The 21,658-nt window shown below is 46.3% G+C and overlaps 1 protein-coding gene across 4 annotated transcripts; it reads right to left on the bottom strand.

Moving 5' to 3' along the window:
• Positions 1 to 349: 349 nt before the first annotated feature.
• LOC149277011 (regulation of nuclear pre-mRNA domain-containing protein 1B-like) lies at positions 350 to 21,619 on the bottom strand. Of its 4 annotated transcripts, none has more exons than XM_089503130.1 (7): positions 21,469 to 21,619; positions 12,104 to 12,233; positions 11,506 to 11,642; positions 10,033 to 10,148; positions 4,781 to 4,907; positions 4,369 to 4,544; positions 350 to 499 (listed from the first exon to the last, which is right to left on the bottom strand). In XM_089503130.1, the coding sequence occupies exons 1-7, from the start codon at positions 21,617 to 21,619 to the stop codon at positions 350 to 352; spliced, it is 987 nt and encodes a 328-aa protein (XP_089359256.1). The 4 variants fall into 4 exon arrangements, with proteins under 4 accessions (XP_089359256.1, XP_089359259.1, XP_089359258.1 ...); XM_089503133.1 differs by having other exon boundaries at positions 4,781 to 4,914; positions 10,052 to 10,120; positions 11,517 to 11,642; XM_089503132.1 differs by having other exon boundaries at positions 4,781 to 4,900; positions 10,029 to 10,120; positions 11,523 to 11,642.
• Positions 21,620 to 21,658: the final 39 nt, after the last annotated feature.

Genomic DNA, 21,658 nt, shown 5'->3' with positions numbered 1-21,658 from the left:
TATCACAATTGCATGACCTCAACAGAAAAAAAAATGGAAGCAGATGCGGAAACAATCCATACTTCATTAACAAGTCTATTTAAAAAAAAAAAAAAAAAAAAAGGTTTTTTTAATAACAGAGGAGATTACAGCCAGCACTGCTTCACCTATCCTCACCAGTGCTGCCGGGAAGAGAGAGGGGCGAGAGGCGGGCGGCCGGTGACGCTAGTCTAAGTTGGTGGGTGCCGTGGGATCACTATTCTCGTAGCAGGGAAAGGTTCCAGTCTCTAGGAGCTCTGCTCCGCTCCCTCTCCTTTTTGCTGGTGCCTACTGGAGATGTGAGGAGAGGGTGAGGAGAGGAGGACTACTCCTAATCTGTGGAGAACAGGTCCCCTGCAGAGGGGAGAGGTGCCAGTCCACCTGTAACGTTGGGAAGTAGCGAAAGGTCGGGGAGGCTCTGTATGTGAGACTTCAGCTCTTTCCGTACTTGCGTCACCCGAGCTAGCTTCTGTTTGTACTCCTGGGAAGCGATGCACACAAAAGAGGAGAAAGTTAAAATAATGAATTAGCGTGTTAGATTTATCTTTCTGCGCATGCGCTTTGATGCAAGCTGATCCTTACTCATCAATAGAAGTAGCATTATCAGAGGAAGCCAACCACTTTTGGAGAGACACAGCTAAAGGAGCCCTAAGTTCTGGCTTAAAGGGACAAACATCTCCTTGGCGGCGATATCCCTACTGTCAGCTCCAGCACTGGCTTGGGGAATGATGTGAGCCAGGATCTTTCCAGATGGCAATGAGAGTGCTTTCGTGCCACCGATTGGCTGACTTAAGCAGCCAATCAGTGGCACAAATCGTAGGACCAAAAGTTTGGAACGTGGCGCAATCACTACAGCTGCCAAATGAGGACAAAAAGCTTCAACAAACCTTATCGCACCTCCCACACACACTACACCTCCCTATCCCAAACACTGCATTAACACACACACACACACACTACACACCTCCCTATCCCAAACACTGCATTAACACACACACACACACACTACACACCTCCCTATCCCAAACACTGCATCAACACAAACACACACACACACACACTACACACCTCCCTATCCCAAACACTGCATTAACACACACACACACACTACACACCTCCCTATCCCAAACACTGCATTAACACACACTACACACCTCCCAATCCCAAACACTGCATTAACACACACACACACACCACACACCTCCCTATCCCAAACACTGCATTAACACACACACACACACACACACTACACACCTCCCTATCCCAAACACTGCATTAACACACACACCACACACCTCCCTATCCCAAACACTGCATCAACACAAACACACACACACACACACTACACACCTCCCTATCCCAAACACTGCATTAACACACACACACTACACACCTCCCTATCCCAAACACTGCATTAACACACACACACACACACTACACACCTCCCTATCCCAAACACTGCATTAACACACACACACACTACACACCTCCCTATCCCAAACACTGCATTAACACACACACCACACACCTCCCTATCCCAAACACTGCATTAACACACACACACACTACACACCTCCCTATCCCAAACACTGCATTAACACACACACACACACTACACACCTCCCTATCCCAAACACTGCATTAACACACACACACACACTACACACCTCCCTATCCCAAACACTGCATTACCTCCCACACACCTGACACGCCATTAATCTCTCAAATTTTATCTATAATGCCTCAACATATCTGCTCGGTTTTCCCCACTCAGACTTCATTGCACCCCCGCACCAATTCCCCGCATCCCCCCCCCCCCCCAAAAAGCTCAGCCTCGCTTGGAGAACCCTTGACCTCTTCTTAAGAAAGAAAACTAAATACACAACATCTGGCATTCTAATAACCTCCAAAAATTCCCCAAATTAATTTGACTTCAGGAAATGATGAATTTCCCTATTAAAAAAAAAAAACATCGACACCACCTTGGGAGGGGAGGACAGGAAGGGGTAGATTCCTGAAAGGCAAGGGCTAGGAATTAGGTCAAAAATAACCATTGCCTCGCCAGCGCAAATACACAAAATACGGGCTTAAACACACACAAGAGCGTATAGTTACTGCAACTATAATAATGTAGATCGCAGCATCTTATAGAGCGTGTAAGGGGTAGGGTATGTAACTGGCACAATGTTTTAAAGGGAGTACTAGGCGCCTTCTCATCAGAAGATGTGTCCCCCTCCAAGTCCCTGAGGGACACATTCCATGTTTGATGAAATGACAAGGGGTGGGAAAGCGAGGACGGCGGAGCGAGGGAGAAAAAGCACAGCCGCTGTTACCAATCTGGGAAATATTAGAAGAATGGTACGGGAATAGATGGAAGGCTGCACTCTACTCAAACGCTGAAGACCATGAATGCAAACGGTCACAAAAGCTGTAACAATTACTCACTATAACCGATAACCAAATAACGGCTGTAGAGATCCACATCAAATGGTAGAAAAAAGCTAGGAGCCAAGGCTACCCAAAGAAACCTTTGTCAAGCGGGTGCGAAATCTGCATATTTAGCAGATAAGAGTAGCAATAATAAAGAGGTGGAACGTGAATATTGTATCGCTGGACAGCTAACGAGTTCTTTATAAGGCTCACCTCGTCACAAAGAGCTTATTGTGAGCCACATACCTGGCCACTGCAGAAAGGCCTTGAGGGGTATTTGTGAGGAAAAAGCTGATTTACTTGCTGGCTCCTCAACGGAACGAGAATGCGAAGCTGCCTGTGGATGTCGTATTAAAAATAAAGCAGAGTCCACGTGGGTTTCATCCGCTGGCGCAACCTCCATGGGTCTCATCCAACCCACTCATGACACCTGGTCATGTGTGCACTTGACATGTTGTTGCCAAGAAACTTTCTCCTACTAAGAGGCTCCAACAGCTACGCCATCTGCTTCTCTCACAGGTTACGCTTATGGCTACAGAAACATCTGCGGTTACAAACTCGCCCTCCAACCTCACACATTATCGCATCAGAGCTTGGATAATATGAGACGTGGACGTCTCTCGGGGTTACAGCAGTCTGGCGATATTTGCATCCAGACAGACCGGACGCAAAGACCTGCCGCAGCGGTGAAGACATGTAGCTGGGCCATACCAAATCACGTGCGGGAGAGGGGTGCCAAAGAATAACTCGAATAAAAACGTTTTCCAGAAAAAAAAAATAAGTTAACAAAAACAACTAACACGTTTCAGGCGTTCCCACCATAACTAGGTGCAACAATTGTACAACTCACTCACAACTATCACTTTCAGATAAACAAATGACTGACAATATGTCCAAAGTCTGCTAACTTACTATAAAAAAGCAGAATATCCAAGATACACCCTAAAATCTCTGTCATAATACGTAACCATAAATGACACAAAGTAACCAGAAATCCTCACTGTGGCATATGCCCTAACACACGATCGGGGGTCACAGAATGCCCCCCCCCCCAGATAAAGAGAATAAATAAAAACACACTCAATGGCTACTGTTACAAATAAACCACTAATTACTCCAGCAGTTCCACATCTCGTAAAGAGACTTGTAGCTCTCCAGGAGCTAAATTACGCCTCCCACAGCACTCTGTAAGACTCGGTCTGAGAATCATGGGAGTTGTAGCTGGAGAGCTGGTGCTGGGGTGGAATCTTTTGGGTTTCCCTGGGATTTATTTCCCCTATTTTTGATTTCTGCAGAAAATAATACAGATACAAAAAAGGCCTCAGAAGCCTGATTTTAGAGCAGCAGATGCAAGATTTCTTTTATAATAATTCCAGCTGTTAACTTCAACCCCGCCATTAATTTTCCCACCATTGGCCATGTCAGGGAATGTCACATCTGTTCCTGTGGGAGCTGCTGAAGACACTTCCAGATGAGAACATTTCTTGGGGCGCAAACACGCTGCCAGCTCAGCTAACGTGGAGAACAGCTTGGATACATGTCAGGGGCCCGGCTCTTGTTATCTACCATCCCGGTGCACCCCACAGCTGCCAGGCCAGCTTTGATGTTCCTGGGCCAACAGGACGTGGTGTCCCACACACCTACTGCACGCAGACCCAGCACTTTTGCTTACAATACACTTATTTGGTCCTTTATTAGGTTTGGTTGGTGGTGGACCTCTATCATAGTGGTTAGCCCACACAGGCCACTTGGCATCACCGCATATGCTAATGAGCGCGCTATGCGAAATACAGGCCAATCATAACCTGGATTGACTAAGGAAAGAGTTCACAAAGTAACCGTTTTAGTTTTCCCGATTGCTTTTTTTATCCGAGAGACTGCAATACATGCCTGTGACTTGGCACAGACACGCAGTATTACCTCTAGCTTCTTCTCCTTGTTGCTCAAGGCCTCCTTCTGAGACTGTGTATACTCCATCAGCATTCGCGCCAACTGCCTGCGATCATCTAATTCAGCTGCCAGTCGCCCGTTGTACTCCGCCAGCAGTAAACAAGCCTCATCCACCGTCTTGGAAAGTCGCTCGGCGGCTTCTTTGTCTGAAAGGCGATGGAGAGGAATCCCTAATTAATTCACTGGCTGTACTCGACTTATCCCTTTAGGGTTCGTTGCAAAATATAGGCATCATCCCGAAGCCGACAACGTACATATTTATATTTTGGAACACAAACTATGTACATTTGAGAAGTGTTCACAAAGGCAAATAAGTGTAGAGCAGCCATGTACGATGGTGAAAGTAGAGCACTATACCTCCTCTTAGATGTTCTCCACTTACCGGTGATCTTTTCCAGTAACGATACATCTTGGACTTCTTGCGGAAGGGATGCGATCTTCTGCCTTACGGCAGCGTCGCCTGATGCGGCATTTTCAAGATCTTGAAGAGCTTTGATGAGATCTTCGGTCTGTTTAAGATAAAAGATGGATATTGGGTGAGGTGTGAGCACAGTGGGCTTCTAGGGGGATGGCCTGGGTTCTCTTTGGAGTAGAGGCTAGGGAAAAGGAGAGAGGGAGAACATGCAAAAAATAAAAGCAATAATGAAAACCAGAAGCGGGACTCCACCACTGAGATGCTGTCCTGCAGAGCTAAGAACGGCTGCGGGATCTAAAGAACCATCAAGCCAAGGTGGGACAGCCAAGCTGGGCTGTAGAATAGCGTGAGCTGCCAGATGGGTGCGTCAGAGGTCAGCACAGAAGAAGAGAATCAATGGAGCTGCGTGGTGCTCGGACCAGAATACATGCATGTCTACCTCTGCTTCTCAATCCAGCTCCTGACAGGGTGATTAATCATCCTATAATCGTCCCGGTGCCCACCACAAATCATCATTATCAGCGCACATACGCAGCTGCCTGCACCTGACAATGTGCAAAGCATCCCACGGAGATTTCCATCCATTCCCTTAACCATTTCACCGGCAGCGCTCTGCATTAACACGGGAGACGTTCGGACCACGGAGGGGACATCGACCCCACAATTACAAAGCCAGCTAACATGGGGCTAGGGATTCCCGCTGGCCATCAACTAGACATTATATCACCCAAAAAATGTTCCATAATAAACATTCTAACAGACAGGCAGCACCGACACAAACACTTCTTTTATTTAGCCAATTGCCCTAAAACGTAGTGATTTGTAATGAACATTAAGCAGGGCTAACTCTCCACTGTGGTCCTTAATGCATCGTTGAGCTGACGAGCTTTGACCACGTCCCTGTCATGGCTCTTTCCAAAGCTTTGTGGTCTCCATCCATACACAACTTGTGAAACTTATTTCTCTTCTACACCTAACCGGTTAATTGGATTTTTCCTACTGATCAACAGGTACTTTTGATTCCTCCCCAGAGATAACCAGCTACATTCCCTGTGATGCCTCCTCAAAGGGCACCAAATAAGACAAGACAACCGTTACGCACGTCAACCGCTGATGTAAAGCCACCTGAAGACGGACCAAGCCCACCTAAAGTTTTAACGTTTCTGGCCGCCCCGCTGGAGACCCTCTCGGACAAGCTTGCCAAGTTTCTACACTGTTCTGGCTAGTTTGCCGTCGACCCATGATGTTATTGGCAGTACATCCCTACGGCGTGGGTCATTAACGGTCACAAATGTTATTCTTCTACTCCTCTCGCGCCGGCTTGGCACAATGTAAACCAATTAGTGCTCTATGGGAAGTTAGGGACGTAGCCCTGCTGCGTGCGAAATAAAATGTAAAATATTATAATAAATCATAAAGTAATTCTGTCCTACCTCCAGCTAACGGCAGCGAGTACAGACCCGGGTAATTTTAGCTGCTTTGTAGGCTTAAAAAGAAGAAAAAAAATGGATTTAATCTCTAATTGAAAATTCCTGTATGGAGAGTCATTTAGGGCTCTGTCTAAGCCTTTTGTATTCAACCTCCTACAGCTGTTTAAATCTTTAGCTTTTTTTTTTTTTTTACTGAAAATGTGAATATCGCTCATTTACCGCTGTCAATGTATTATTCTATGATGTCTTCGCCCACGCTAGACAGCTGGAAATGTATATCAGAGACACGTTGGAGAGTGTCCTAATTTAATTCTGCTTACCTGATAAAGCTAGATATATGGTTTATACGAAATATAAACAGAATGAGTTTACATGAATTAAATACTGAAGGGGGGGGGGTGATTAGATTATCCGAGGGTTCTTGCGTCTTAAAACCACTCTTCCTACAACTACGAGCAGCTGGTAGGACGTCCGATACATTTATTATACAGCCGAGAAATTACTGGGGATTCTATATGTTTTGTAGCATTTTGTATCGAAGATCTCCGGCGGTTACAGGGACAGTTTAATGTCTACGAGCTTAAAAGAAAAAGCATAATAAAGCACTTTAATATGCAATCTTTAGAAGAGAAAACACTCGCTTGATGGTGCAGCTCCTCTTCCTCCATGATCTGAACATTCTCGCCACTGACTGGCTGCTTGAATCAGCCAATCAGCCAATCAGCCAATCAGATACCCGGGAGTCTCCTCTGGTAAGTCGGGGGGGGGGGGCAGAGTGGCAGCATATCTCGGGGGGGGGGGGACAGTGGCAGCATATCTCGAGGGGGGGAGGAGGACAGTGGCAGCATATCTCGGGGGGGGGGACAGTGGCAGCATATCTCCGGGGGGGGGGGAGACAGAGTGGCAGCATATCTCGAGGGGGGGGGGGAGGACAGTGGCAGCATATCTCGAGGGGGGAGGAGGACAGTGGCAGCATATCTCGGGGGGGGGGGGGGGAGGACAGTGGCAGCATATCTCCGGGGGGAGAGACAGAGTGGCAGCATATCTCGAAGGGGGAGGGGAGACAGAGTGGCAGCATGTTTCTTTTAAAAAAGCACCAAACTTTTAGGGTGCGGCCTATATACGGGGGCGCCTATATCCGAGCCAATACGGTATATCACGGGTATGGAGATCTTTTCAACCCCATGGGGGGGGGGGTAGAGAAAGGAGCCGATGCATATGGGGGGTTCTATAATCCCCCCCCAATCCATTTACAAAAGGGACCACACAGCTAAAATGTGACAACGCACAGGCAAGGGTTCTGCTGATGAACAGAAAAGGTAGAACCATATAGCACAGAACAACATAATATATTAAACTGTAATATATTTAAGAAGTATTTCTCCTTTAAGCTAAAATTTTAAGATTCTAGATCTAGAATGCTGAGAAATCACGCCCAGGAGCTTATAACAAGGGACCAAGCCTGGCAAGCTTCTTCGGCAAGCTCTGAGCCGGCCATGCATAATGTATGGATCAAGCTATAGAGCTACATCCGTCTCGCAAGCTTACCTAGAAAAATATTCATTTCCAATAATAAAAGGAACCACAAGTCTGCCTCTCTGGAAAAGCTACGATAAAGGCTTTTTAATTTATATATATATTTTTTTGCCAGGATTTATATATTACAGCGGTGACCTTATTTTAAAAAGCATGCTATGTTTATGTCACGAGGTTTATTCAGAGGTGATTTGTGATGAGAACGATATTCCAACACACGCAGCCAAAAATAATGTGTTTCTCCCGGAAAAGGGGCCGATTTAACCCCGTAATGCAAAGCGTGGCCAGAAAGGTGAATCTCAGCACAACTCAGTGCTTAGTAAATAACCCCCCATCGTTACGGTTAAAGTTGTAAAGTTGAAAAGATGAGTCTGTATATTTAGATGAGAGGCCAGCGTTAACGGATCATCCAAACGTGAGGACGTAACTCCAGTGGCGACAGGTATATCTTCCAAGCTATAACTGTCTTATCAGTAAGGCTTTATACAGCGCTGAATTCACCTTTACCTATCGTTATGCGTGTTTATGAGAAGTTATATAGGCAAGATGTGGCGTGACTAGGATATCGGTAGATAAGAGTGCCGTATTTGCTTGATTATAAGAGGACCTCTTATAAGCTTTGGATTGTAATATAGGATGACCCTACGAGGAATAAAAATCAAAACCACTGTTTTTGCTTTAGTTGCTCTCACACTCTCATTCACTCGCTGTCCCAGAATATCATGGATGGATTCTCAGAGAAAGAGAAGCTTTTCTGAAGCTCTTTATCTCAGTGAAACCCCGGATAATGGAGCTGGCACCGGGGAGAAGCAGAAGAAAAAGAAGAGGCCAGAAAAGAAGGAAAGGGAGACAGGGACACAGAAGTGGCCGCCAGTAGGTAGGGAGACATAGAGAGCGTGTGAGCGTGAATGAGAGCGTGAATGAGAAGCCCCTAGGCTTAGTCGGCTGTGCGGTGGTGCTGTAGATCTGAGGCCTGAATAAAAGGTAACCTAGATTAGAAAGACAAGGTCATATTTTTATTAAAAAAAATACAAAGTAGGTGTTTTCATGAAAAAAACAATGGTGTGAGAGACTCTGCAGAGCGGTTTGGCCCTGAACATTTCAACGGCGCGTTTAGCCTGTTCAGTAATTGTCGCTGAGCCCTGCCATCAGGGAAGAATGCATTGAGAGCATACATACGACCGCCTGCGCAGAACACCTGCCTGCGCCCTCCACAAAACCAGCGGCGTTTGTGATTAAAACACTATTTTACTCAGTAAGAGACGAGACAAGCAAAGCAGGAGAAAGGCTGGCAATGCTGTCCCTTTAAATAGATCGTGTTGGATCAGCAGCTTCTTTTATGGCAACGCTGTGTGAATCAGTGACCTCTGCGACCTCTGTCTATAACCCCGAGATCTATAGCTATAGAAACACACGAGACTCGGCGGAAATAAATACTTCACTTTTTGCTGATGAGACTCAGCGGTATTTTGCATTCGATTGCAAAATAATAATAATAATAATAATAATAATAATAATAAACCACAACTAAATATATTCCGCCTGTTAAAGACGACACATCTGTGACATATCTTCACCGAGCCGCCGGGTTTATCTGCCGGCAGCTCGGAGCGGGAGCGATCGGATGTAACAAGCCTCCTACACGACCCGACTGCTTTATCTCAATGTGAAATAACATCTCACATGACAAGCTGTCGTGACGGCTGTGCGCTCCGAGGAGGCCCTTCACAATGTTTACACAAACTGGAAATTAAACGTAGAATGCGCTGAACGGTCCAAAAACACATCATTTCGAAGGCTTACGCCTGCTCCGAGCTCTAATGTTCCTGCGTTAATGGGGGGGGGGGGGGGGATTATCTGGATCGCTTTCCTACCAAGGCAAAGGGGGATAGCGTGAGTGATCACACTAACGTGATATATTTGTGTATATACACATCTGCACGCAGAACGACAATAAAAGCTATATTTCACGGCCGCGGCAGGAACAAAATAAGAGTATTTGCGGAGTTGGGTTAATGATTAAGGAACTATATCCTGCCCGCCTTGGATCAGGTTGTTTATTCCGATCATTTTTTACTCAAGGAAATGTTATAAATAGTGATCTGACCAATGCATAAAGAGAAGAAAATGAAGAAATAAAACTCACATGCTGTGAGAAGGAGATGGGACAAAACCCCCAAATGTTTGACATTTGGAACAGCATAGATTGTAGAGATTGCGGATTTACCATCCCCCTGATCTGTAAAAACTCACCAAAAGGGGTCCGGCCGTGGGGTCCCGCGGGGAGTAGCTGGCTGGGTAATCATCGTCTTCTTCTTGAACTTGCTGGAAAGTACGTTTTAACGTCGTCGTCGTCTTCTCCTCAATCACTGCAACAGAAAGACCACGGTTACCATAACGGAGACGTTCTGGACACGGAAGGGTTAACCTGTGGGCATGCAGCACAATTGGGTGCTGAGCAAAATAGAACGCCGCTCAGCCATTGTGTCCGAGCGCAGCAGATATTTAAAGATAATTTCATGTGGGATTTATCTGAACTAACATAGAAGCAGTGTCTCATCGGTATGGATTGTGACCCCAGAGTCACCCGTTGCCACCGATCTACTGCCGTATCTGAAAGCTTGTGATTCCAGACAGATCGCGCCCACGACATCGCCCGTCATGGCAGCTGTTACTCATTGCTGTGTGTGTGTGGGGGGGGGGGGGGGGGTAATCCGGATGGCTAAATTAGGGAACAGCAGATCCAGATAGAGGAAACATAATTAAAGCGACAAGGCACAAGTTTAACTATTAATAAATTGGATTAGCATAAGGAACAGTTCCAAAATGGCATTGTTTATTAGTAATGCCCTTTTGCAGACCATTTTGCACGGACTTCGGTGGATTTTTATTGCATGCAAATCGGAGCCGGCATCCTTTAGTTACTGGAGTTAGAATATGAGACTTCCGACTCCTCCCTAGGCCGCCTCCACCGAAACAGGAAGCATTCATAGGTACACTTCCTGCACATGCTCAGTGGCCCTCCTGCGGAAATCAGTGATTAACATGCATGCCACTCGCATGACATGATTCACTTAACCATCGGTGTTCAGAGGGGGAAGTGACTTCTATACAGCAGGCACACATGCACGGATTAGCATGCAGTCAAATGCACTGGAGCCCAGGCAAAATGGGCTTTAATACGTAAAAATACATAGGGGACTGGAGCGTCCCTTTAAACGCCGTGTATCATATAGCAGCAGGGTGCTGTGTAATCACACTCTTCTTTATGTCACTTGCTAATGTTGCAGCCTTGTTTTGGCTCTGTGTCTGCAAGAAGCGCTATATTCAAGTTGAAAATGCAAAACCATGTTCTGTAATATCAAGGTCTTTTACGGTTAAACCCCATCAGGCTCATTTTCTAAAATTAAGGGAATCTAATAAGCAAATCTCATCACGAAAGCCAGACATGGCCTTTTGACCTCCACAGAAGTAAGTCTTGTTCTGGCTTGTTCTAGATTCCCGTCTTAGAAAATTATCTATTGTAATCATTACCGCTATCCATTGTTGGAGTTAATTGATCATTTATTAGCAATGGCATTCTACAGACAGATAAGAGCTCCATCCATGGTCTGTAACACTGTAGTAGTTCCTGCGCATGGCTGAGACATGATCACAGGGGGGCAATGAGGGATTCGCCCAGATCTCACAAGCTGGACGGGAAGACCACCCCTGGTGGTGCCATACCTGGAGGTTCCCTGGGGCTGTTATCTCCATCAATAGCCGATCGGAGCTGCTGGATGAAGTCGGCTGTGTAGACGCTGCGCTCCTGCCAGATGTGCAGCAACCTCTCCAGTGCCTTCCGGCAGCCATCCTCTGCCTCGCTGCAACAGGGTTAGAAGGACGACGGGGTGAGGAGACGGCAACGTTTGGGGCAATTAGGAAAATAAGGAACATAAGTCAAGAAAAACGTCAAGGGAGAAGAACATGAAGAGGTTCCATGCAAAAGCTTCCTAAGACATGATGTTGAATACAAACCGACATAGGGACCAGGGCATGAATCTAAGTAAGAGGCGAGTGCTGCGGGATAGGATGGCGCTATAAAAATCATTAATAATAAAGTGATATTTTATTTTGGGGCAATCCAATGCCGTGTATATAAAAAAAAAAAAAATGCTGAACCATCTCTTGGATCCACCACCGACACAAACTCACTCGGCCTCTCGTACTTCTGTATAGCTCCGGCAGTGCTGCCCCCTTTGTGTACGGGACCCCCTGGAAGCCTACAAACAGCCCTTGCCCTGTCGGGACACACTTTACGTGTGCATGCGCAGGCCCTCTTTACCTGGACACATGTGTGAACGCATCCAACAGCGCTGTCTCAAACTCACGGGTGAACTCGGGTCCCTTCCGCTTGCTGTTCTGGATCACATCGTTGGCCAGGTACAGGAAGGTCAGCTTCCGACTTGGCTTGGCTGCAAAGAGAAGCGGATCAACACCTGGATTAACAACTGGCTAAGGGTGATAGGACCTAGCGATCTAGCCAATATACATCAAACACCAATGCACTTTGGCACACATACATATAGGGCTGCAACTAACGATTATTTTAATAATCGATTAGTTGGCCGATTATTTTTTCGATTAATCGATTAATCGGATAAAAAAAATATGCAAATTTTTCGTTTATTTAAAATAATTTAATGAACTGGATGTTAAAAAACAACTTAAAATTTATATTAACATTCTTATTTTGTTATGATGTAATGAAAAACAATATTTTCAAAGTACAAAAACCCAAACACAATATTTATGAAACAAAATAACCCCAAACATTCTGAAAAGAGGTGGACTATTACTGTTCAAGAAACTTTGCCCCAGCCCTGGCACTCTGCCCCCAGCACTCTGCCCCCAGCACTCTGCCCCCAGCACTCTGCCCCCAGCACTCTGCCCCCAGCACTCTGCCCCCAGCACTCTGCCCCCAGCACTCTGCCCCCAGCACTCTGCCCCCAGCACTCTGCCCCCAGCACTCTGCCCCCAGCACTCTGCCCCCAGCCCTGGCACTTTGCCCCCAGCCCTGGCACTTTGCACCCAGCACTCAGCACCCAGCCCTGGCACTTTGCACCCAGCCCTGGCACTTTGCACCCAGCCCTTTGCACTGTGCCCCTGCACCCAGTCTCCAACTCTGCCCTGCACCCAGCCCTGCCCCCACATTCTACCCTGCCCCCACACCCTGCACCCACACTCTGCCCTGCACCCACACTCACACCCTGCATCCCCACCCCCACTCTGCCCTGCACCCAGTCTCCTGCCCTGCCCCCACACTCACACCCTGCATCCCCACCCCCACTCTGCCCTGCACTGTCTCCTACCCTGGCCTGCCCCCCCACCCCCACTCTGCCCTGCATCCCCTAAAACCCCACCCCCGCGAATCGCTCTGTGCGAATGGAGCCACTCGCACAGAGCGATTCGCAAAGACATGAAGAATACTTACCTCCGGAACGCGTCACATCCGTCACGCAACTAAAAGAAGGCGGAGACTGCAGAGCGTGTAGCGGAAGCGGGGAACGCTCGCGGAGGTAAGTAAAAGGAGCCGAGTGCTCCAACAACGAATCGATCACTCGATTAATCGATAACGGAAATCGTCGTCAAATCGTTGTTTCAGCCCTACATACATACATATACATATACATATATATATAGCAAGGGACGGACGCTGCAGACTGAGCGTTACAGCGCCCCCTGCATGTCAGTATTGATAGGACACACATGGCACATGCTCTTTATTTAGATGCGAGCTGAAGAAGCTCGGGGATTTAACGGCACAATTACAACAATTTGGGAGCCGGTTTAACACCCGAAGCAGGTGGATTCAAATATATCGAGTTTCAAAAAGAGAGGCAGTCTGTGTTTATGCGGCTACATCTGGCTAGGATCAGTAATGAACTGCTTTATAGTAAATATACATTAATGGCGGCCTCTTATATGGGGTTAATCAGAGCCACCTGTCCGGCACGCACACCCGCCATGCTGAAAATACTGGAGTTCGGTGATCTGTTACTGGGAAGACCCCAAGAGAAACCGCGGCGCTCCCACATCAGTTATGGGGGTCCTTCAAACGTCAAGTCACCCTATCCCCTGCACCATACTAGAGACAGCCCTGTATACTGTATACTCCAAACAGCCCGCCTGGCATACGGTGTTAAGGACAAAAATACCTTCAACTGCCCTTTGCAGGCAATTACTTGGCCCCCTTTTATTAAACCGACAGCCTACGTAACCGATTAATCTAGTAAAGGCTGGAGCTAATGATTGATCTAATTGGATTATTTTAATGATTGATCGACCAACGTAAATCTTGTATCTGCAGGTTAAAAAAAAAATAAACTATTCCGATGTCTCGTTAACCCCGCGGAGAGCCTGTTTTGACACCAATCGAGATCCGCGAGCCGCGAGCCATATGCTTCTTGTTGTCAGCAGACGTCGTACATTCTGCGCGTTTTATAGGGAACCGCAATACAAAGTAGCATCACAGAGCGATACAATCACATCGCGCACGGACAGCGGCGAAGGGCTCTCCTCTAACACGCAACCCGAAAGAAACCATTAGCAAAAGAGCAGATACGGAAAGCTTAAAGCAGGGCTTGGCAAATCCCAGGTCAGGGGTCGTCCAAGACTGGCCCCTGCTCATGGTGCAGCACGGTGTGTGCAAGCCAGCCGCCTAATAAAATTCAAGCGGCCGGCGTGCACAGACGGCGGTCTTACCACCTCACGGGCCACACCACGTGAACGTTGGTCAGCTGGCTGTGCCAATAATCTGTTTTATTCATGGTGATGGGCTGTCTCCTTAGTACAGTGTTTAGTTTAGGGGCTGCGGAGTAACGGTCGAAGGACCTAAGTTGGTATCCACCGTTGGTATTGAGTCGCAGCCTCTCCTTGTGGATAGACTCAGGAGTTAGGTTATCCACGACCCATCAATGGTACCCATCGCTGAATGAGGTGGGACCAAGCCAAGCCGCTCCGAGGGGGCTTTCACATCGTTAACGCTCTGCAGATCACTGGAAGGCTGGAGGACAGGAGGACTGTTCTTGGGACATGTCGTCTCTTACTTGAACTTGGGCTGTGGGCGATCATTCTGCAGCAAACACTTTGTGAAGATCGTTTCTTAATGGCGGGGGTCACGAGAGCGCTGACAAAATTGGGGTACTAAGCAGTATATGGCCATGTGTTAAGGTGCACATGACGGCTGGCAGCGTCCCTTTAAAGTTTATTTTTCATTTTCTTCACATTGCGTGATGTGACTTTTTTCTTACATAAAAGTAGCTAAGAATTTATTTTAAAGGCAGCTTAATTAAAAGTATGGTTGTTGCGTTCTTTCAATCTTTCAATTTCTTTCGATGATTTCCTAACGGACTAATTAAGGCGGAAACAAAACAAAGACCTTGAAAAGACTTCTGTTTCTGGGGCAATATTGTGACAAACACACAGAGGTGTCAAAAAAAAAAACCAAAAAAACCACACAAAGCAAAACATTCAGCCGATTCATTAGGAAAGCGAAGGACCAGCCAACATTCAATTAAGTAATTAATCACTTAGGGAATGGGTAAAGCAAATGAGGGCACCGGGTGGTAACGCAGCGCTGGCACCAGCAAAGACATGAAACTGCCGGGAGCGGCTGTCATCCAAGGATGGGTTTGTGTGTTACTGACTCCGTGTGACAATCAGGTGATGTACACAACGGCAAACAACCTGGGGAGCGAGAACCTAAATGGTTTGCAGGATATGCGTTCGTCTGACTGCACATGATATTCTCCCCTCCGGGCCGCTCCAGCGCTGCCTCTGAGACCACCACAGGCAGGGGGTCTATCCAGTGCGCATGTCTGGAAAGCGCGCTCAATTTTAATGGTAGCCGTTTCCTACCACTGATTGGCTGCTTCAAGCAGCCAATCAGTGGCAAGAATGGTCCGCAAAACGCTCTGAAAAATACCCCTCGGCTTATAATCGGGGTCGTCTTATAAATCAGACCTCAAATAGGTCTGACTATGAAACGACTAAGATCCAGATCCCCCGCAGCTGCAGGGGACCGCGATCCTCCTCCCCCCCCCCCGCACCACACTTACCGGTACTTTTGAGTCCCCGGTGTGTAGCTGGGGCAGCATGTAGATGTCTACGCGATTCGTGTAGACAACTTCCCCTGCAGCAGGAAGGAGGTGTGGCTAGTAGCGGGGGTTGTCTGCGTCCATTGCGCAGACCTTCCCCGGCTGTCAGAGATCAGAGTTCCCCGCACCGGTGCCGGGAACTCTGACAGCCGGGGAAGGTCTGCGCAATGGACGCAGACAACCCCCGCTGCTAGCCACACCTCCTTCCTGCTGCAGCGTACGTGCGTGGGATCTACACGCTGCCCCGGCTACATGACAGGGAAGTCAGAAGCACCGGTAAGTGGGGGGGGGGGGGGGAGTGTTAAATGGGGGGCATAAGGCATTTCTGGAGGCAGGGTGCTCTGTGAAATGCCTTTTAACCCACTTAATGCCACTCTGCCTCCAGAAATGCCTTTTTAACCCTCTATACGCCACTCTGCCTCCTGAATGCCTTAAACCTCCCTATATGCCACTCTTCCCCATAATATGCCCTTTAACCCTCTAAATGCCAGTGGCATATAGGGTTAAAAGGCATATCATGGGGCACAGTGGCATATAGTGGGTATAAGGCATTTCTGGGGCAGATGTGCATAACTGGGGGGCAGGTTGGAAAATAGAAGGAAATAAAACCAACATATTTTTCTCAATCATAGCTTTTATTAAAAAAAAATAGTTTAGATGAATTAACATTTACTGGTAAAACTTTTTTCCTATAGGGTCGTCTTATATTCAGGCTTTTTCTTTTTTTCCTAAATTAATATTCAGATTTGGGGGGGGGGGTCGTCTTATAATCAGGGTCGTCTTATAATAGAGCAAATACGGTAATATGCGTTCTAAAATTAGTTTTTAAGCCTATTTTGTTTGCTTATTTTTTTACATTTTTTATTATTATGTTTATTAAAATAAAGGATTTAGTTGGAAGGATAAAAAAAAAAAAAAAAAAAAAGATAGACTTACATTAGAGGATATTTCATATTATTAGATTTAAACAAAAATATATATTTTTTAAAAGATAGTATAAACATACTTCCAGGGTATAGCAGGCAAAAAAAAGGGTAAATATGTTTTGAAATATAATATTACTAATAATAGGGAGGTATAGGAAGTACCCAAAGTTTATATATAAAAAAAAGTTCTAAAAAGGAAGTGATTTTGTTGTACTCTAAGGAATGCCATCATATTTTACTTGTACGAGGCTGGACAGCTCAATGGTTTTTATGGTCTGTTCTGCTTGGACTATTTATCACGAGTGAGCGAATAGGTGAGCGTTTATGGTCAAACATAATGGATAAAATCTCGTATTATATTCACTCCCCGGCTAGCGCAGCCTTGTACTCGGATGGATTTCCATTTTTTTCCCAGTACACGCAATGAATTTGGTACCTCAAGGTCGCGCTTCTGTATCCAAAGGGGAAAAAAATACACGTTTTAAGAATTTCTGCTCACAAAAGCAAAAAATAAAATAAATTAAAAAAAAAAACAACAACCCAGGAACAGCTTCACAGCTCCCCGCGTACCGACCAGATACCCACTTTAGCCCCCTGCACGCGTCATACATTTCTCGTTACCTGGGGTTTTTCCAGTCGTTCCCCCCCCCCCATAGTTGATGAAGAAGGGACAATGCCGGCAGGTTCTTCCACCCAGGTGAGCTAAGCGGGCCCTGAATAATGCATGGATCAACAGGCGAGGAGACTGACGAGATCTCACTATACATTATACAGGGCCATCCAAGCCGTTCCTGCAGCAGATGCTCCCTGGGGCTGGCCCTTCATAATGTCTCTCCCTCTCCCCTTAGTGAATAGATCCCTCTGTTTAGCGATGTCAACCAATTTCCAACATTAAACATGTTTTACATTGTACCCCGTATTCTGCTTCCTACAGGACACCATCACCTATAGGATCACCTATAGGATACGTCAAATTTCTCTAAAGTGTTTCTATGGATTCATTGTTCAGAGTTGATCATACAAATTAAAAAAATAACCACAAAAAAGGGTCCAGAAGGGACCCGCAGATAACGCAATCAACGGCTCTAAGAAACCAGATGTTTCGTAGATAACAAACTGAACGAAACGTTGCATGACACGGCATACCGGCACATACATGACCATAACTTTATACGGTCTAAACAGGAGAGAAAATAAATAGCAATGCAACTACAATTCCCATGATCCTCAAAAACTTGAAGGCCATTTGTCGGGTCTCCGGTGTGACCGGCATGCTGACTAAAACGTCACGGAAGCCTGGTGTGATAAAAATTCACTAACACCGAGTATAAGGCCATAGAGCCAGCGATGCCCGTTCCCATTTAAAATAAGGTGGATTGCATTGAGCGTTAAAGGTGCTGTTCCATCTACTTGCGCATTAGTACGTTCTAGCTATAGAAGCAGAAAATATTCTCTCTTGTTTTTGTGATTAAAGCTGCAGAAAAAAAAATGATTAAGTGGACTAGAGAGAATAATTCATGTTTTGTCTAACTGGAACAGCACCTTTAACAACAGGAAAAGTTTGTTTCTTGTTGTCACGGTCAGGACTACTTGCCAAGCCGTGACTGTGTGGAGGGCGTGGGCATGAAGGGGTTAATAGCACCAGGCCTCTGGATTTACTAACTTCACCCCTTAGCAAGGCATAAATTACACCAAATTAACCCCCAAATCCTGCCTGTATCCCCCCAGGTAGTCTGCCACCACTCACGATTTTGATACCGGATTCGTGAGAAATCCGAATTAGAACCTTTATCTCTATATATATATCAACCCACCCCGGGCAACTAACATATATATATATATATCCTGTAAAACTTAACAATATGGTAACGTGTTATCCTCTCTTAGGGTTTGTGGATATCGATACTAGAGCCCAAAGACAGACTTGGATTATGAATATTTTAATAACAAAAAGACAAAGATCACACAGTGCCAGAATTACAAAAACAAGACATACAAAATAAAAATAAAACAGCAAACAGTTCTTAAAAACAATAGGACTTAAACACAGGACCCTCACTCACGAGTTTCTCCAATAAGTAGGCCTGTGGGAACTCCTTAAGTCCAGATGGTTTCTTATGATGTTGTTCTGATCACAGAATATCATGGAGTTCTGCTTTGAGGTCGCTGCTTTGTCCCTAAATCAGACTTTTGCAAGCAAACGCCGCTCTGACCACATGACTGATTATATGACACCATCCCCAAGAATCGGGTCCCATCTTTGATGTGCCAATAAGTTATGGTGGGGTAAAGGTGATGGAAACCCCCCACTTAAGATAGGAATGGAATTCCTATAACTCAGGGTCCTTATCAGTTAGGCCATGAATCACCACAGGGGTCCTTTGGGAAGATGACACCTCTAGCCAGAACAGATACAGAGGGCATTCACAAAGAAACACATTAAATCAACCTCAGATTAACTCATTGAATGCTTAAACAAAGAAACTAACCACCTCTGCTGGGTTACCCTTCCATGCATCCACTACGTTATATGAGTTAATCATGACACTTGTATCACTGTAATTTTTTTTACTCGCGTTCAAATCTCTTATCTCAGAATTATACGTCATTCCCGGCTGAAGGATTCCATTCCACGTATCCCCGTCTGGGGCTTTAGAATTGGGAAGGTGGCCGCTTGTTGCCATTCAAAGGCTCACAAGCCGCACGCATTGGGCATCAAGATAGGGGTTTGCCACAATCTGCCACTCGACTCCCGGGCGGTTGCCGAGCCCAGTAAACTTTTACAAGCCTCGGCCGATGATTCAGATTTCCCCGGGAGGGATTGATTAAATGTCAGAGCTCCGGGTTGATGTAAACGACCTGCGGCGTGCGTGAGAATGTTATTAAGGAGAGGAAGGTGGAAGCGGAGCGCGTGCTCCCGCATCGAGGCGCCCGGCTTACAAAGAGAAAATCTTTACCTGGCACCGTCACAGAAATCTCAATGTAAAGAGTCACGGCCAGGACATAAAGCCTGCAGTTTTGTTTTTTTTCTTTTTCCCCCTTAAATAGTGACTTTTTTTGGTTCAGAGGCTGAATCCGTAGGATAACGGGGCAGGCCTATGAAAGCACAGCTGAAGATTGCTGGATCAGGTTCTTGTATGGCACCAAAAAAAATGGTTGTCCGTGCTGAGAGTGAGTTGGGGAAATGCCTTCTCGACTTCGTTGGCATAGGGAATCCCGTAACGAATGATGGGTCTCAAAAAAAAAAAAAAAGAAGAACATGGACTAACCAAGCCCTGGGTCAGGATATGAACCCATATGATTATATTTACAGATTAAAATATGTAGCCTTCTTAATGTCCTTTTGTTGAGAACTTAAGGTGATGATGAGGTGGCCCACACCTCAAAAACGTTACCTACTCCACCAACCGCATTCAAGTGAGACGGTGCAGAGACATCACTCATCTAACACTTTATGGTTGCCTTCAAATATGCACAGCTACATAACCCAAACCCTCTCTGCATCTTCAGAGATGATTCTGAGAGCTTCTGATAAGTAGAAGAACCTTCTACTTCTTTATCCAAACTCCGGTTCAACCAAGTCCAACCCTGAAAAGTAGAAATTGATTTCCACATTTCATTGGGAAAGGAGGGGTTGCCATGTAGACCTGGCCAGAAAGCCAAATGTGACAGTGTTTGCCACAAACCCCTTTTATCAGCCATGGGGACCGGCTCACAAGTGGCCTCAGTGGCACCACTGATGATGTAACTGCTGTACACCAGGTTCGGGCTGGGCAGTACCGGTCTCTCACCAAGGAATTTCCCACTTTAAGGGACGCAGATTTAATAAATCGATTCATATCATCTAAGCTAAAATCACGAAGACCATTACTAGCCGGTAGCTACACCACGTCCCAAAAAAGTGCCGGATTACAAAAGGAAAAAGGTTAAGTAAACGACTTTGGATCAGATAGAAAGGAGTCACAGCGCATCGCGGTTTGTTGCGCATGGGGACCTGTCAGGGAGTCCATGCTGACCCCTGTCCACTGCCGAAAGCGCCTACAATGGGCACGCGAGCAGAAGAACCGGACCACGGAGCGATGGGAGAAGGTGACCGGTCTGATGAGTCCCGTTTTCTTTTACGTCACGTGGATGGCCGGATGCATGGCTGACCAGAGAGAACACGCGGCATCCGGACGCACGGCGGGCAATGAGAGGCTTTGGGCAATGAGAGGCTTTGGGCAATGAGAGGCTTTGGGCAATGAGAGGCTTTGGGCAATGAGAGGCTTTGGGCAATGAGAGGCTTTGGGCAATGAGAGGCTTTGGGCAATGAGAGGCTTTGGGCAATGCTCTGCTGGGAAACCTTGGGTCCTGCCATTCACGTGGAGGTTACTTTGACGCAGACCACCTGACTAAGCATTGCTTCGGACCATGCTTGGGGGGGGGGTGTATGTATATATATATATATATAGATAGATACATTTTATATAGACTATATCTTATATGAGAAAACTTATTCTACAGTAATAAACTGCATAATTTGCGCATAATGGGAAACATTTAGCCTCGGGAAGAAGTTACCCTCATACATTAAACTCCGTCTATATAATAAATAACGCACAGGTTAAGTACATGTGCACACTTACCTTTCCGGAGCTCCCGCTGCCACACTGTCACTATATTAGCTGCGTGCTTCCGGTGATGGATCAGCCATAGGGACAATGTCTGCACGCTCTGCTGAGAATTACTAAGCTCCGAAAGCTTCTTCTCCAGGGCCGGCTCGGTAAATGACGCCATGGCTATCGGCGGGCCCTCGGCCCAACACAAGATGGCCGC

Source organism: Sceloporus occidentalis, unplaced genomic scaffold (assembly GCF_023333645.1).
Source record: "Sceloporus occidentalis isolate IW3139 unplaced genomic scaffold, rSceOcc1.0.p SCAF_221, whole genome shotgun sequence".
Lineage (NCBI taxonomy): Eukaryota > Metazoa > Chordata > Lepidosauria > Squamata > Phrynosomatidae > Sceloporus > Sceloporus occidentalis.
This window is presented reverse-complemented; position numbering and strand designations above follow the sequence as displayed.

What these genes read in the sequence shown, in the direction of transcription:
- LOC149277011 (XM_089503130.1), bottom strand. Translation starts at nt 21,619, where the DNA reads ATGGCGTCATTTACCGAGCCGGCCCTGGAGAAGAAGCTTTCGGAGCTT. An exon ending in CAGCCCCAGGGAACCTCCAG is followed by an intron (nt 10,149 to 11,505) that starts GTATGGCACCAC and finishes TTTCTGTTGCAG; the next exon opens with TGATTGAGGAGAAGACGACG. An exon ending in ACAAGGAGAAGAAGCTAGAG is followed by an intron (nt 500 to 4,368) that starts GTAATACTGCGT and finishes ATCGCTTCCCAG; the next exon opens with GAGTACAAACAGAAGCTAGC.